Below are 13579 nucleotides of genomic sequence, written 5' to 3' on the forward strand. Positions count from 1 at the left end.
TACCCCACGCTCTTATAGACCGTCTTATGAGACTACTTCAGATCCCAATAGATTTACCGGAGACAGGAGGTTGGCTTGTCTGACTGTATTAATTAAGCCAAGCCAAGCCTGCCTTATAGCATATTTCGAGTGATAATTCATGTATATAATTCAAGTTCGTGTTTTGAAAATTGGGTTTCCAGCACTTATTATAAGCGTAGCCCCAGGCTTCATACCTCATAAACCATATACATCCTAACTTATGATCAGATAATGCTGAAGCCGGTGATAGCTTCCCATATCCCCTTACAACTGGTCTGGTCACTATATGCGATCACGATCGATCGCTACGAAGGTGACGGAAAACACAGAAACTGGAAGGATTGCGTACAAGCTTGGTTATATTGTAACTATTTCTACCAGCAGCCTATAAGCACCTAGTCTAGCTAACATGAGACCAAAGTCTGTGTTGAGTTCTAGTTACAGAACTGATTGCTGTAACATCGACTCGCATTTGCCCCGCAGTATTCTACCTCTCCTTCTAGTTCTTCAACCATATAACGATTTATATCCCAAACAGTGCATATAAGACAGTGTGTACTTTATAGCAAATAGGCACAAATCTGGGGGACTCATCCATACACAGTATAAGGGCTAACTTAAGAGGTAGCAATTACTTGGAATCCAGCACCCTCTCACCGTGTTCTGCCAATAGCAACACTTAACTAAACCATCTCATACTAGTCTTCGGTATTATGCTACTACACTTATAAGAGACAAGAATTTGCTAGGCTATCCGACTACATATGATCTTTGACCGGCCCCTGAACGTGGTCGTTTCTAAGGAAATGGCGAAACTTGTCTAATTGAGTTCGATTAGTGAAAGAAAATGTACTCTGACTTTGTATTTTGATCGACGTTAAAGTCCTCTCACATTAACTAATCCCGTCATCTACTGTAGAGGCCGGAGTAGAGAGGATAATATGACTAGGGATCAAATGCACAGGGAGCCCTAAACTACCATGCGCACTCGACTGACTCAAAGAATTCGGAAAGAGGTCAGACTGCCGATAGTATTGAATTAACTAAAAGTAATTATAAGCATTAAAAGCAATCACTAGCATCAATATCAATAGTCTGGATCACTAGATCACTTAGAATCAACTACAGAAACCAGCAGAAACAACAATTGAACCGGAAACGTCGCAAAAAGAAGTTCTCTAACTTAGCCAATCAAAATCTTAGAAATACGCAATAAAAGTTCAGTAAATCCATACTAAGTGCTTATTAAATAAGCTAATGGTACTCTAGTGGAGTTAGATTTTGTATACATATGAATTCTGAAATTCTTTTTGAGTATGTACCATATACAGATGTGCACGATATACTTCTATCGAATTTTACTAGTTCTCGTCAGTATTGGGCTTCGCTATCTGCTTGTTTCGGTGGTTTGCTGTGTTTGATGAAATTTCCGAGATGCCTAAGCATGCTTAGACAGCATAACGCGCACCAGCCTGTAACCTGCGCAACCTAAAACTCAACAAACACATGCATGGGTTGGCACACCAATTGTATGGAGGTACAGCGCACAACCCTAGGCGAAATTGTCCAAACGTGTGCGCTTTAAATATAAACTCGAATTAAATATCAGATGTATTCTATATGCGTGGTACTCGATTTATATTGCTAGTTCAGAATGCGGACAAAACGTTCACGGCGGCCAGTGGTATTTCACTATAATCCCTGTACATGCCGTAACCAGCCCAGAACTCACGACGTCAAAACAAACCCCATCACCACACTGACGCACCCCCGTTCATCCCTTCCTTCGAGACCGTTCCACCGACACCATCTCCTTCTTCCTCTCTTGATGGTGTCACTTTAATCTTGCTCTCCCCCACCTACCCCCACGTCCCGAACGAACTTCTACACTCACACGTGGTTAGAACGCGTCTTCCATCACCAGCATCACCGCCCCTCTCTCGACCATTCTTCTACCCCCCCCCCCCCCCACAATCAATCAAACACCAGGGCCTTTGAACCCATTCCTCCAATGGCTGGAAAGCGTAAACGAGCCTCCTCCGATAACGCTGCGAGTGCTGGCGACAACACCGAGATGGAAGAGGCCCCGGTAGCGGTACTCTCAGAGTGCCCATTCAAGATTGAATACAAGTCTCCCGCGATCAAGAAGGCGATAGTCAAAAAGGCCAAGCAGGCTGCCGCAAAGCGCCAGAAGTCCACCGTTACATCTGGGGAAGCGCCGCCAAAACAGGAACTAGATCAGACGGTACCCGAGGATATGCCTGCAACTATTTTCACCATCAATCCGAAGAAGCAATGGGATACTTTGAAGAAGTATCGACATTTCGTTGGTGGGTTGAGCAATTCAAGAACCCAATGACTTTCCTTCCTTCCTTTTTTAATTTTTTTTTTTTTTGCCTGTCGCTCACTCTTTAGTTCTGGGTGGTGGTGGTGGTGATTGATGACTGACTATAGCAAATAGTGGGAACCGAGAGCTTTGCGCTCCAGGAATATATTTTCGTCAATCACGATAACATTCCACACGGAATTGACATCACAAATATGGACGATCATAAATTCTGGGTAGCCCGAGTCCTTGAGATTCGAGCTATCGACGAGGCGCATGTCTATCTGCGTGTGTATTGGCTGTACTGGCCCGAGGAGCTTCCAGGTGGCAGAGCGCCATATCATGGGAAGAAGGAACTAATTGCCAGTAACCATATGGAGATCATCGATGCGATGACAGTTTCTGGAAGGGCGAACGTCAAGCATTGGCTAGAGTTGGATGACGAAGAGGACTTGCCAGATCTATTCTGGAGACAAAAGTTCGACTTCCCGTCAGGAACTTTAATGGTAAGACATTATCCCCTGGTTTTTCGAGAAGTGGTCGAGTCGTATTGTAGAGTTTGTACCCCAGCGAAAATCGCAAGTAGAAAAACAACTTGTAAAATTTTGTCTCATGAACAAAAAAGGACACAAGCAAGGTTTGAAATTTTAGTCTAACTATATAGCGTATGGGTGTGCGTTTGCAGATACCCATTTTCCTTGAGTAATAACCCCCGGTGTATAGCTGCTAACATCCAACCCAGGAGGTCCGCGAACATTGCAGGTGCCATGGCTACTATAACCCCGACAAGATGATGCTTGGGTGTACACATTGTAAGAACTGGCTGCATGAGGAGTGCATAGTTAGCTCTGTGCAGGAATATATCAACGAGGCCCTTATCGCCGGCCAGGACCCTATGTTGCCCACAGTGGCTCTCACCTCTGCTCCTGAGCCTACGGCCAATGACGAGGATAAAATCGTCACTGCACCACCAGAAGCGACATTGAAAAAGGGTCGCGGCCGTAAGTCACTCATGGAGGCAGCTGTTTCCGCCGCCCCAGCGACGCCAACAACCCCAGCGAATGGGAAAAAGGGGGGCAAGGGAAAGGGAGGCAAGACAGCAACCCCGGCAAAACAATTGAAAGAGGTGGAGGAGAAATTTGAAGTCACCGTGCGCTCAGATAGCGGGAGTAACCCGGTGGTTATCGTAAAGGACCTTAGGGATGGAGCGGCTGGCGCCACACGGGAGGTGAGCGTAGTGTGCTTGCTGTGTCATAATGTTGTAAGTTAGTATGTAGTGTACTGTTACGTTGCAAGTGGAGTGAAGGGAGTTTTCTGTCAAAAATTGCTTTTTTTTTTTTGTTGTCTTTTTCTTAAGCTACATGTATTCCTTTTTAGTAAGCTTGAGATTTATGTTTGTTCTGTCTTTCTGTCTGATGATCAATTGATATTGTTGTCAGCCCGGTATATAATTATTGTTGCTACTGCGAGTTTTTGATACGAGTTATTGCTTCTGCGAATCATTTCTATTTTACTTAGGGCCCGGCCGTGCATGCGTCAGCTGCATGCAGATACATATCGCCTATTCTAGATTATATACAGGTACGTTGTATATTCCAGGACATCACACCCATTCGATTGATTCTCAGCTGTGCACGGCGTCTACACAAAGTACGTGCACCGTACCTCTACAGCATCCAAGCTACATATATACCTCGAAACAATATACGTTTGCAACCATTCTACGCGTAGTAAACAATGGGTCCGAACAGAACCAATTGTAACTTGACTAATGATCCTAAATTCCAGTCTGGCTTTATGTTGGGGGCTTGCTGTTTGGCTATTTGATCAAGAAAGGCCAGCTGGTTAACGCGAATCTTGTCCGCAACCCACCCCAGCTTCCCCGCGATCCGCCCCAGCTTCCCCGCAATGCACCTCAGCTTCCCCGCGATCTGCCTCAGCTTCCCCGCGATCTGCCTCAGCTTCCCCGCGATCTGCCTCAGCTTCCCCGCGCGCCCAAAAACCCCGCCCGCCCCTCCCGCCCATACCAGATCCCCGCAAATCTCATACACCAAGACTTCGCCGGCCGTCTCGCAGTTAGGGCCGAGTCCGGCGCCAATTCTAGTTCTACCAATATTCCGACCGGCTCGAAGCGGAAGCATGATTCCCCCCCCCTTGGACACCGATTCTGACTCGGAGGATTCTCAGACTGGATTCGACGATTGGAGCTCGCCCGGTCCTGACTCTGACGACTCTGACGCAGAACGGCCCCACCGCTCTAAGAAACAGAAGGGCAAGCCTTTAGTCACCGAAATCTTCTACCCAACATCGCCCGAGACGGGAAGACAGGGTACTGCGAGGCTGTCACCAAGGGGATGTTCCTCAACGGCGATATCGAAGTCGACGGCCGCAGGGCCTACACCGTAAGGAGGCTGGAGATGTGCTGGAGGTGCAGGAAAGCTGGCGCTAGTAAATGCGTGATTCCGGAACCGGAAAGAGAGACGTTCATGAGGGGTCTTACGTGCCAGACGTGTACGAGGGCGGGCCAGAGGTGTTCGAGGTTTTGATAGCCGTATGGTCGGCCGAGCTTCCCGCTGATGGCCGCCGCTACCGCGCTGCCATGCCGCTCGTGCGAGGTATCACCGCCGGCTTCCTTCCAGGAGCCGGAATAGTACAATGAGTGAGTCAGTTCTACTACGGCGTAGCAGGTGGGGTTGTGCTGGTATGGGTTGTCTTTTTGAGTCTCATTTTATGATTTTACGAATGTTCTATCTATCTATCTATCTATGTCTTTTACGTTATCAGGAATTATGGTGTGTACAGCCGCGTCCGCAAAGTTTTGGCACCCCAAGTCTCGAAGCTCATGAGTTCAAATCGTGATATCAACAACCGGATAAGAACGACTGCAAAGAGAAATTTATAGTTATATACATGTATTTCTACACCGCTGTATATCATAACACTTTGTAATGTTACCTTTCGAGGAAGGGGTCCAAAATATTTTTGTTTGTTGCAATCGCGGATGTTTTTACAGGGTGCTAAAACTTTGCGGACGCGGCTGTACGTGTCGAACCTAAGAATAATTGTCGGTTTGTTTCATAATCTCTCACTCGGATTACTAGTCATCGCCTCTCACTCGCTGGTTTCTTGGCGGACCGGGCACTATTGGAATAACGGCGAGTGATCGCTTGTGATTAAGGCCCTCGAGCTGGCTCGATCGTGGCGGATAATTGCCATATCTAGGTTTGTCAGGGCTGTGTTTTGTTGTAATACTGGTATGCAAGTGTAGTGAGTACTCCTAATGTTCTTATTGAGAATATCAACTAGGCTAGCTAGTGAATATGTGCTACCAATACGATGGTTTATACCTAGGCCTCGATCGAACAATGGTTTGAAGTGAACAAGAGGGCCTGGCTCGAGAATTCTTGCCTCGCCAACGCGTTGCGGAACACATCAACCTGAAACCAGTCCCAGAAAGAGCCGGCCGGCAGCTAATCGTGAAGATTCGACGAGAAAACATTCATACCTGGTGTGGTCCATGAGCCAATCATCAAGCCGGCTCATTCACAGCGAGCCTTATAATACCACCCAGTGATTGAGCCCGAGCCAGCATGTACGCATGGGCTTTTCTCGTACTGGTTGGCTCGAGCCGGCTCATGATATGAGCTTAATTTACGCATTTTTAATATGCCCCGGCCCGAAGGGTTGAGGCAGCTTGTAAACATAGGCTTATATATCGTCTTTCCTGAGGTATCCGACCCCCCAAATTAGCGATCGAAGATAGAAGTTCCACGGAGCTATTATATTGCTCCGGCTGGCGCTAGCTAGCGCGCTTTAATTTGATCTTCGCCAATTCGTGGTCTTGGCGGAAGTGTCGTCCTGCTGTATCGATCATTGGCCTGCACTGGCTCGAGACTTTTTTCACGAGTCGCTACCAAAAGCTCGAGCTAGCCTGGTATATATTCAAAAGGCCGAGCTGCCGACTCGACTCGACTCGAACCGGCCCCATGAACTGACCACACTAGCTATAGTCTAGGGGATCCGTTTGTTTGTTGCTGGTTTTTATAGGAGTCGGTCTGGCCAGAGAGAGTGTGGGGATAAGCGTAATCAAAAACTAACTATGATTGGATCCATCTGTAACGCTGCCAAAGAGAACAAACCTTTCTGAAGCTAGAAAGGTCTGCTAGCTACAGAACAGGTGGCGAACAGGCCGAAGACTCGTAGCTTGTGTTGGGTACTGTGAGCCTATTCGAGACAAGCCTAGAGCTCTCGAGCTGCAGTGGCGCGGATTATACTAGGAATAAAGGTTAGCTAGCTTGCAATTGAGTTGTTCAAGCTCGGAAACTAGGGGCGCTCAAGCTTAGATCTGTTATTATGGCGAAAGATAGTTATCTTGGATACAGCTGTCATTCTTGAACACGGGTTCTGGGGCTTTGTTGGTTTTGTTGTCCCATTTTGCCGTTGTGATCGGTCTTGAGATCAACTGATTAATTGCTAATAATTCGGGATTAAGGCTCGAGCCTTTCATGATCAGTCTTGGATCGAGCCGGCTTGAGCTTGTGGTAACTGGTAAAGAGAGCTCGAGGTGTTTGAGCCTAAAGCTCGATCGAGCCGTGCCCAACGTTACCAGAGGGGTTCTAGGAGTGCTCATAGTGAGGGTCAGGCAGGTGGAGTTGCAACGAGGATTGCGCTGCCTAAACAGGTTAATTTGTTAATTTCTACTCTGTTAAAAACGAACGAAGGGGGTGTCTGCGTTTATCCTTATAAAGGATATCCTCGCAAGCAGAGCCGACTGTACAAACATGTATATAAATTGGCCCGGTCGTTATGAAGCTAGCGGCTGAAGAAGGGAGAGACTTGAAATAGCTTGTCGGCCTGACTTGGGAGCTATCGGACATATGTCGAGCCACTCCACTCTAGATCTGTTATAAAATAGAACTTATAGACCACGGCGTCACGCCAGGATTAGGCCTAGGTAGACTCCCAGACTTCTAATCAGCCATCCTCGCTTGTGTTTATCTCCTCAACTGCAGTCTTCATATACAATGGCCGGTAGAATTATTGTGAAAGTGGGTTTCCGTGGCCCGATAGTCCTATTTGGCCCGGCCCTTGAAGGAATTTTTGCAGTAGATACGGACTAAGAAGCTGACTGTTTTAAGTTCTGGCTTTTGTAGTAATTCTATCAGACTGTGTATATATGCGCATGCGGCGTAGCGACCTAAGAGAATAGTAATTCGAACTGAACAATACACAACGTGTTGGCGCTCACTATATAAGCTCCTTGATTTGACAGTGACAGTAACCAGAATTAAGCCCCTAACGCAAGGTGGAGCAAGATCGTGATCTGTTAAACGCAATATTGCAACGTATAATTCATCACGCGCGGGCTCCGTGATGCATAGTTTCTGTTCCAGTTGTTTGGTTCGGCCTCGTCCTCGCCAATTGGGGGTTTTGAAAATTCAGTTGAGGTCTGACGAGTGACGGTGGGTGATAGGCGCGGCTAGTCCCTGCCGCCAAGAATAGATCCTCACACTGCTTTGTGCAACCCAAGACGGCCCCTGTGGCTGAGAGTGGCTCCACACCCGAGTGACACACCATGACGTGACCCTTTGCCAAGCACTCCACGTGCAGGTCCCCTGTCCGTCACACATCCCACCGCTGACTGTCGCTCACCCATTTCCCTACTAACCGATCATTGATACACCAGCCACGCCCGCCACACGCCCCAGCCAGCCAGCCCGCCAAGAAAGAACAGCACTCGGATCGACGGCTGACCCCTGCATGACACGCGAGCCAACCTTAACTTCACCTCACCTCAACACACCTCAACTCTCACCTCAACACACACCACAGCTGTACAAACACACAACCACCACAGCACGAGAACGATGTCGTCCAAGTACGCAGCACTCCCAGACCTGGTGAGCAGTCCCGCCTGTACAAATTGACCCAACCAGACCGCTGACCAGAAAAAACACAAACAGGACTCCTCACAGGACATCTACGAGACCCCCGACCTCACGGACGACGTCTCAACCCTCCCCGTTTGTCCCCCCCCCCCCAACCCCCACATCAACCAGCCCAGCTAACAGCACCCCCAGACCACCACCAGCATCCCCGACGACGACTCCCACGAAAACGACTCCGTCGACGGCAGCGGCCTCGTCACCGAGCACCTGCACCCCACGTCGGCCCGCGGCCGCTTTAAGCACTCCGAGATTGACGCGCGCGGCGTCGACTTCTCCGACCGCATCAGCGGCAAGCGGCGGTCGTACCGTGCGTCGAGCCGGCGGCGGCGGCGCCGCGGCGGTGGTGGTGGCGGTGGATACGAGGATGAGGCGGGCGACGAGGAGGGGTATGATAGTGAGGAGCTGTACGGCGAGGAGACGCTCGCCATGAGGGTTGCTAGGCTGCGGAGGGAGATTGAGGAGGTGCGGGCTGAGGCTGCTGCGAGTGGGGGGGAGAGTGAGAGTGGGGGGGAGGAGGGGGAGGAGGGGGAGGGGGGAGGATGGAGGTGATGACGAGGATGGAGGTGTTGAGTGATGCGTTGGAAAGTTTGCAGATACAGAGCCCCGAGGAACGGGGTGCGCAGGCGAAGCTGGCGAAGAAGTTGGTTGGGAGCCTTAGTGTCCCGCCTGAGCCTACCCCCATCACCACCGAGCCTACCCCCATCACCACCGAACCCACCGAACCCACCGCCACCACAACCACAACCGACCACACCCCAGCAGCCCACACAGCCTCCTACACAATCACCTACGCCCCCACCTTCAAACACACCCACGCCCTCGCCAAAGCCGCCGACTTCGACACGCGCCTCACCGTCCTCGAAAAGTGCATCGGCATGCCTACCTCGGCACTCTCAGACCCCTCCCGCACCCTCCCCACATCCTCCATCATCCCCACGCTCGACGAGCTCTCCCGCCAGATGTCCGTGCTCACCTCGTCGTCAACCTCCTCGCTCGACGCGGCCTCCCGCCGCGTCCGACAGCTCACGCAGGAGGCCGAGAAGCTCGCTGAGGCGCGGAAGGCGGCGAAGGCCGCTGCTGACGCGCGCGCTGCTGAGGACGCTGCGGTCGCGGGTGAGGATGTTGTCGCTGCGGTGGGGGCGGGTGATGGTGTGGGTGGGGGTGTGGTGGGAGGGGTGGGAGGGGCAGGGGGGGCAGGGGGGGAAAGGGATGCGAAGATTAATGCGCTGTATGGCGCGCTGCCGACGATTGAGGGGATGGGGCCGCTGCTGCCGGCGGTGCTGGATCGGCTGAGGAGCTTGAGGGCGATTCATGCGGATGCGGGGCGGGCGGTGGAGGCGCTGGCGAGGGTGGAGAGGCGGCAGGAGGAGATGGCGGCGGAGGTGGGGAGGTGGAGGGAGGCGCTGGAGAGGGTGGAGGGCGTGGTGGGGGAGAGTAGGGTTGCGGTGGGGGCGAATATGAAGGAGGTGGAGGGGTGGGTGAGGGAGTTGGAGGCGAGGTGTGGGATTGTGGAGGCGTTGGAGAAGGGCGTGTAGGGGGATGTTGTGGGTTGGTTTGGGGGTGGTGGTGGGGCGCTTTCTGAAGGTGGGGGAGTGGGAGATGGGGGTTGTAGATGGGGCATTGGCATTGGGGGTTTTGTGGTGGCCGTACTTTGGCGGGTAGGTGGGTAGTTAGTAATTTTTAGCTTGTTGGCTTGTTAGCTTGTTAGCTTGTTTCTTTCCAATGGTGTTTTTGAAGCGTTGGCTGTGAATATTATGCTTGTAGTGTTAAACGTTTGGTCATTGATAGGGACTAGGGATGCGGTGCTGTGCTTGTTAGGGAGGGTCTTCTGTGGCCTTGAACCTGCCAATGTAGACTATACTAGCACCCCGGAGCGACATGATCTTGAATAGAAGAAACATCACGATTCACGAGGACTGTTGTGTGTTTATTTAGGTGGATAGATACCCCAAGCTTTGTCTCTTTCAAAGTATAACCACTTTACTTGGTGCCAAGGATTATGCGCTCGTTTAATCAATTGGCTAATATGAGTCCGTTGTGAGCCTCGACTTAAGCTTCTATTCTATTATGTTAGTTTTCGGGGGTGGCTTGGTTTATAGATCTAGTGATCGTCTCACCACTATGACCTGGTCAGTTGACATGTACGTCTTGGATCCGTTATCTATTATTAATAAAAAAAATACTCAGCGAGCATTAATCAAGTCCCGCGAATTCCTGGTAATATATTAGCGAGTATGGTTCCGCGAGAGCAATCTGACACTTGAATGGTCGAGAGCATCTGCATAACCCTAAGCCTAATACGTCCAGATACCCTTTGAAAAATAGCCCTGTTCGGTAGCGACGAAAAACCCCGTGAATCCATGGACTGACCCCGATCTATAGAATAAAAACCAGAGGTGTTCGTTAAAAGCCAGTTGTTGCAATGTGAACCCCATTGATCTATGAAAAGTCCAGATTTTCTTCTTTATCTTCGTAGGTAGCAAAATGTTCACCAGAGTTTTCTCCTCTCCTTCAACCCATCTAGCACGGCTTTCATAAGTCTCGCCATTTTGGGCAGAGCTTGGGTGCGATTGATAGTTTTGACAGAGTTGACTCTCCACCGGATTTAATGCATCGAGGAAATGCATCAAAAAAAAAATGTACCTATTGGGAAAGTCGCTTGAAAAGCATCGTGGAAGTCATTGGGAAATGCAGTAATTAACTCGTCGGGAAGTGGATCAGGAAATGAATCAGGAAATGAACCAGGAAATGAATCAGAAATGAATTAGGAAATGGATCGGGAAATGGATCGGGAAATGGATTTTAGCCCAAACTAGGCTAAAGGTTTATTTTTCGAAAAAAGTTATTCGAGTTGGAATTTAACTCAGGTCATGAAGGGTTCTAATGACTTAGTAACTACTAAAATTTGGTTATGTTATATATAGATAATATATTATTAAGTCTTAAAAAACTATAATTTTGGTTATTTTGACATCGGAAAGTCATCACAAAAGTCGTCAGAAAAGTATCAAAAAAGGCATCAAAAAAGGCATTCTTTGATGCTTTTCCAGTGGAAACATTACTATGGTAGGATGCATTTCCTGGTGCATTTACTTCTGTGGTAGAGTGATAGCTAGGTCCGCAGTTATTGACAGCTAGGTCCGCTCTCTTTGATATGGTGCGCACACTCTTAAAGATTACACGGCGGCATACCTTAGCGTCGAACCGCATACAATTATAAGCCTTATTCAGCCGGCTTATCCAGAACGTAGGCTCACAATAGCCTTATCAGTACAAAAAGGTTCAGGTAAGTGCTATTTAAGCATGTTTTAAGGATGAAATAAGGCTTAAAAAAGGGTTTTTGTACTGATAAGGCTATTGTGAGCCTACGTTCTGGATAAGCCGACTGAATAAGGCTTATAATTGTATGCGGTTCGACGCTAAGGTATGGATGTGGAACAATTGTGGCTGGAGTATAAACTTCATAACTAGAACTACATTTCCATTGTTTTAACTTTTTTTGTTAAAAAATGTTATTAGCTATCGACTTTCCGCCATTTTCGGTTACTTTTAAGAGTAGGCGCACCATAGCTAGGTTCGCTGTGCTGTAGTGAATAACAGTCTCGGGTTGGGTTGGGCGATCAAGTGTTCCTTTTTGATGTTAGTTTTGTACAGGATATGTGGCGAAAGGCGACTGAATTGGGGAAAGGACACTTAGCTGAGTTTCGTATCGAATACTTACATGTACCTTTGGTTTCGGTTTTTATCCATGGATCGCGAATAGTGAGTAAGGGCCGGTTCGGTGGTTGGATACAATACTCTACCACAGGAGTAAATGCATCAGGAAATGCATCCTGCCATAGTAATTTTTTGGAAAAGGCATCAAGGTGATGCCTTTCCAGCAAGCGTCTCTTGGAAAGGCATCAACGAATATCTTTTTTGATTCCTTTTTTGATGCCTTTTTTGATACCTTTCTGACGACTTTGTGATGGCTTTCCGATGTCAAAATAACCAAATCCATAGATTTTCAAGACTTAATAATATGTTATCTATAACAAAACCAAAGCTTAGCGGTTATAAGTGGTTAGAAATCTTAATGACTGAGTTCAATTCCTACTCAAGTCGATTTTTTCGAAAAATAATATCTTAGCCTAGTTTGGGCCCAGGATCCATTTCCCGATCTATTGCCTGATCGGGCATTTCCTGATTTATTTCCTGATTCATTTCCCGACGAGTTAATTACTGCATTTCCCAACGATATTTTCGATGCTTTTCAAACGACTTTCCCCAAGGAAAATCTCGACGAGTTACCACATACTAAATCGACCTAAATCACTTGATGCATTTCCTTGATGCATTAAATCCGGTGGTAGAGATATCGTATGCATGATAAGAAAAACCCATGGATAAGAATAAGAACAATTGCGGCCAATCTTCGGCGCAACGGAACTAGGCCTAATGTTCCACCGATCCAATGGATAAGAAGGGCTATTCCTCAAGTCCAAGCATAGATCTTATTGGCAGTTTAACATAAACCCGCATAAAATATCAACGACTAATTGCACCCATCGAGCGCAGCAACACTTCGTAGACACGCATTTGATCTCAATTCTGGTTCCACTTATATATAAGTGCTACCCTTTCCCCCCTCAAATCCTGCCCCACTTTGTTACCCTCTTTCGCAGTCGATCGCGAGATAATTTCTGTCCAAGTTTATAAAGAAATTAATACGGGCGCTTACGTATGTAGATCTAGCATCATGATCGATAAGGGACACTCTAGAACTTTCATTTCCATCCTGCTCGTATATAAATTATCTAGATCTACACTAGCGGTGCGGATGTTTTTTTAATTCCATGCTTCATATCTAGATAATCTATGTTATAGAATACCAAAAACTAAACATGAGGGTAGTTACAGACATACAGCTACTACTAGTATCATCAGCTACCGAATACCTAAACTACCGAATATCTAAACTACCGCCGTATATATACCTTACTGGCCTCAGTCAAAGCCTCGACCCCCAAGTCAATCCTTGCCAAGATATCGGCGTTATATACTCATCGTTTCTCTCCGAGCCGAATTAGGTCCATTTACCTTCCCCGCTCAGAGACTCCTCCCGTGGTAAGCATTTCCCCAGAAGCCCTTATAAAACTCTTGCTAAAAGAAGAACTAAAGATAAGCCCTGCGTCCGTTGGTATAGAAGAAAACAATTATGCCCCCTACCCAAGTCAATATGTTTTCTTTCAGGTGCGACTCGATAAGCATCTCCTATTGCCCCTGGTCCAAAGAAATTAAGACG

At 48.1% G+C, this 13579-nt stretch overlaps 4 protein-coding genes across 4 annotated transcripts; all 4 read left to right on the top strand.

Moving 5' to 3' along the window:
* Positions 1-2032: 2032 nt before the first annotated feature.
* LAJ45_04531 (uncharacterized protein) lies at positions 2033-3617 on the top strand (the record flags this gene model as incomplete). Its single annotated transcript, XM_046114111.1, has 3 exons — positions 2033-2351; positions 2483-2853; positions 3090-3617. The coding sequence occupies 3 exons, from the start codon at positions 2033-2035 to the stop codon at positions 3615-3617; spliced, it is 1218 nt and encodes a 405-aa protein (XP_045972633.1).
* Positions 3618-4255: 638 nt separating this feature from the next.
* On the top strand, positions 4256-4753 carry LAJ45_04532 (uncharacterized protein; the record flags this gene model as incomplete). The annotated part of the gene is made up of 1 exon (XM_046114112.1): positions 4256-4753. The coding sequence occupies one exon, from the start codon at positions 4256-4258 to the stop codon at positions 4751-4753; it is 498 nt and encodes a 165-aa protein (XP_045972634.1).
* A 3461-nt stretch (positions 4754-8214) lies between these two features.
* On the top strand, positions 8215-8844 carry LAJ45_04533 (uncharacterized protein; the record flags this gene model as incomplete). The annotated part of the gene is made up of 3 exons (XM_046114113.1): positions 8215-8247; positions 8311-8370; positions 8428-8844. 3 exons carry the CDS (start codon positions 8215-8217, stop codon positions 8842-8844), a joined length of 510 nt encoding a protein of 169 aa, XP_045972635.1.
* An 8-nt stretch (positions 8845-8852) lies between these two features.
* On the top strand, positions 8853-9830 carry LAJ45_04534 (uncharacterized protein; the record flags this gene model as incomplete). Its single annotated transcript, XM_046114114.1, has 1 exon — positions 8853-9830. The coding sequence occupies one exon, from the start codon at positions 8853-8855 to the stop codon at positions 9828-9830; it is 978 nt and encodes a 325-aa protein (XP_045972636.1).
* Positions 9831-13579: the final 3749 nt, after the last annotated feature.

This window comes from Morchella importuna (genome assembly GCF_003444635.1).
Source record: "Morchella importuna strain M04M26 chromosome Unknown Morimp01GS011, whole genome shotgun sequence".
NCBI classification, from domain to species: domain Eukaryota; kingdom Fungi; phylum Ascomycota; class Pezizomycetes; order Pezizales; family Morchellaceae; genus Morchella; species Morchella importuna.